A 2,810-nucleotide genomic window follows, 5' to 3' on the forward strand; every position below is an offset into this window, starting at 1 on the left:
ACTGAAATGGAATGTCAGTTTTGGCAGTTTCTCTTTTTACCATTTCAGTAAGTCACCTACCTCCTTACACACACACACTTCACATTCATTTGTGCAGTAGCTCACATATGTGTTCCAATGGATCCCAACCTTTGCTGTCCACTTTGTAAGAGGTCTAGTGCATTATTCAGTAGCAACACCTGAGAAACCTAATAGACTCATGCTGTTGAATAAAGCTATAGGCTATTTTTGACATAATTAGATGCAAGTACTCTGGAAATTCAGAAAGTCTGAAACCATCTCTTTTTCCTGTACCCAATTCGCTACAACTATAATATTTTTAAATGATTTATTATGAAGCTGTATCACTTCACTCTGGAGAGTTTGTCCTGATTTCCTTAGAAAGAAGTACGAAGAAAGGTAAGACACAGATGTGGTTGATGAAAGTATGGTGACCTGGGCTGGCCAAATGAATATTCAAGATTCTTCTCCCTTCCATGAACTGTGCTTTTCATTTGCTATCAGATCATTAATGAAGCAGTTTAAGTTGTCAATCTGTACTTGCTCAATGATAATTATTTTTATGTTTATTTAAACACCCACAAGTATATTAATTCAGCAGCATTATATCACATTCATATACATTAGTCCATGTGATCCAGCCACTGAGTCACAGCTTTGTTTATAAGTGCACCACACATTATTGCTCCATTACTACCTATATTTGTTCAGCAATGTAACAGGGCAGCTAAAACCATTTGCATGTCAGGTACGGGGAGCGTCTGCTCTGCAGTAGTTGGTGTAGTCCACATCTTCACTGAACCATTTATGCTTTCCATTCTTTTCTTATATTAAGTCTAAAATTCCTCCTTCTTTACATTAAAAAAAAACATTGTTGGATAGACAGAGAAATATTTCTCATCACAGAAGAATGACCAGAAATAAACATCCTATCATTACTGGGTTAATGGTCAGTTAGTCAAATTGGGACATTCTTTCATTGTCAAGAGAGTGTAGTGAACGATCCAGATTATGCAAACCTCTCTTACTTACATGTGTCTCTTATCCTCCAAAAAATATATTAACTTTATACACTGGGTAAAATGTAGCTAAGTTGAAGTGTTCTACCAGTCTGCTACTCATAATATCACTTAGTTTTGGAGGGAAGCATTTTTGTGTTGTTGTTCAAGCGGATCATATAAAAAGTTCCCTCAGATTTTGGGGGGAGAAATTTTAGTCATTTGTCCTATAGACCCTTAAGACCCAAGCACCAATATGAACCTCCTTATAGTGAAGCTTCGCAGGTCAAGGAATACTATTTGACCTTTTGTTGGGCTCAGTAATGGTGTGGACATGCAGATCATTCAGTGATCACTGCTTGGAGATCAAGGTCGAATTTAACTCCTCACACATATGGCTGCGTATTCTGTAGGTGCTTCTTTCACATTCCTTGCTTGTCTTGGGTTTATTCCAATGACAGAATGGTTCAAGGAAGCATAAACAATGCCCTGTTTGTTTTCCTCCAGGCATGGGTTAGAATAAGCTTCAGACTCTTCCTGGACCCTGAACCAGCGGTCATTATCATAAGGACCAGTTTCTGATAACAGTGTTTCAGGATTTTGGCTGATTCCCCCGTCAGTTTCCTCACTCCGAAAGGGCTGGGGAATATCAACCTGTAAGAGAAAAAGATGTTTTTACTACCACTTAAGGATGCGATAGTGCACATGAATAGCAAACTAGGAGTATATGCTAAATGGAGGCATACATACCAACAGAAATAACTTACACTTCCTCACGTTTGCTTCTGACATTCACATTTTTTAGCAGATGCTTACTCATTAAAAGATGAAAGTCTTAGGACCACTATGTTCCTCCCAAGTAGTTATTTTGCGTTTCATTATCGTTCACTTTTGAAGTTACAGAATGCTTTTTTTTTTAGTTTAATTTATATATTTTGAGAGAGAGCAGGAGCTGGGAAGGGGCAGAGAGGGGCAGAAAGAGAGAGAGAGAGAGAAGGAGAGAGAGAGAGAGAGAGAGAGAAAGAATCCCAAGCAGGTTTACCACTGTCAGCACAGAGCCCAACATGGGGCTTCATCCCATGAACCTGGCCAAAATCAAGAGTCAGATGCTCAATCAAGTGAGCCGCACAGGTGCCCCAACAGAATACTTTTCAATCTCTCAGCCCAAATTAATAAGAAAAACATAAATATCCCACAAGAAACTTCAGACAGCTTACAAGATAAAGGATAGTATTAACACAGCTTAGAAGTAAATGATTAAAAATAAAATAAAACAGGGGCGCCTGGGTGGCTCAGTTGGTTAAGCATCTGACTTCGGCTCAGGTCATGATCTCATGGTTCTGGGTTCGAGCCCCGCCTCGGGCTCTGTGCTGAAAACTAGCTCAGAGCCTGGAGCCTGCTTCGGATCTGTGTCTCCTCTTTCTCTGTCTGAACTTCCCCTGCTCTTACTGTATCTTTCTCAAAAATAAATAAAATATTAAAAAAATAAATAAATGAAATAAAATAAATTAAAAATAAAATAGAACAAATGTCCTCTAATGGTTCAGAAAAAATAAATATTATGAGTTATCCAGATACATTATTATGATTTAAATCCTGAAATTAGAAATTGCTTTCAATTTTAGGAAGGAAGGGTCTAACTGCAGGAAAAATTATACAATATTTGGACTATCGCAAGAAAATTATTATACCTCCAAATAAGTCAAATATCTTAAAGCTTCTGAGAAAGAGATGAACTTAAAAAACAAAAACAAGAGGGGCACCTGGGTGGCTTAGTTGGTAAAGTATCGGACTTCAGCTCATGATCTCACA

The 2,810-nt window shown here is 38.0% G+C and overlaps 1 protein-coding gene across 2 annotated transcripts in view; it reads right to left on the reverse strand.

The window, feature by feature from the left end:
• Positions 1-548: 548 nt before the first annotated feature.
• BTLA (B and T lymphocyte associated) overlaps positions 549-2,810 on the reverse strand; it is a 34,252-nt gene continuing 31,990 nt past the window's right edge. For both annotated transcript variants that reach the window (XM_029939317.1, XM_029939318.1), the window contains one exon: positions 549-1,652. In XM_029939317.1, the coding sequence (XP_029795177.1) occupies positions 1,377-1,652 (276 nt within the window). In that variant the 3' untranslated portion in view covers positions 549-1,376. The remainder of the gene's footprint in view (positions 1,653-2,810) is intronic.

Source organism: Suricata suricatta, chromosome 5 (assembly GCF_006229205.1).
Source record: "Suricata suricatta isolate VVHF042 chromosome 5, meerkat_22Aug2017_6uvM2_HiC, whole genome shotgun sequence".
Taxonomy (NCBI): domain Eukaryota; kingdom Metazoa; phylum Chordata; class Mammalia; order Carnivora; family Herpestidae; genus Suricata; species Suricata suricatta.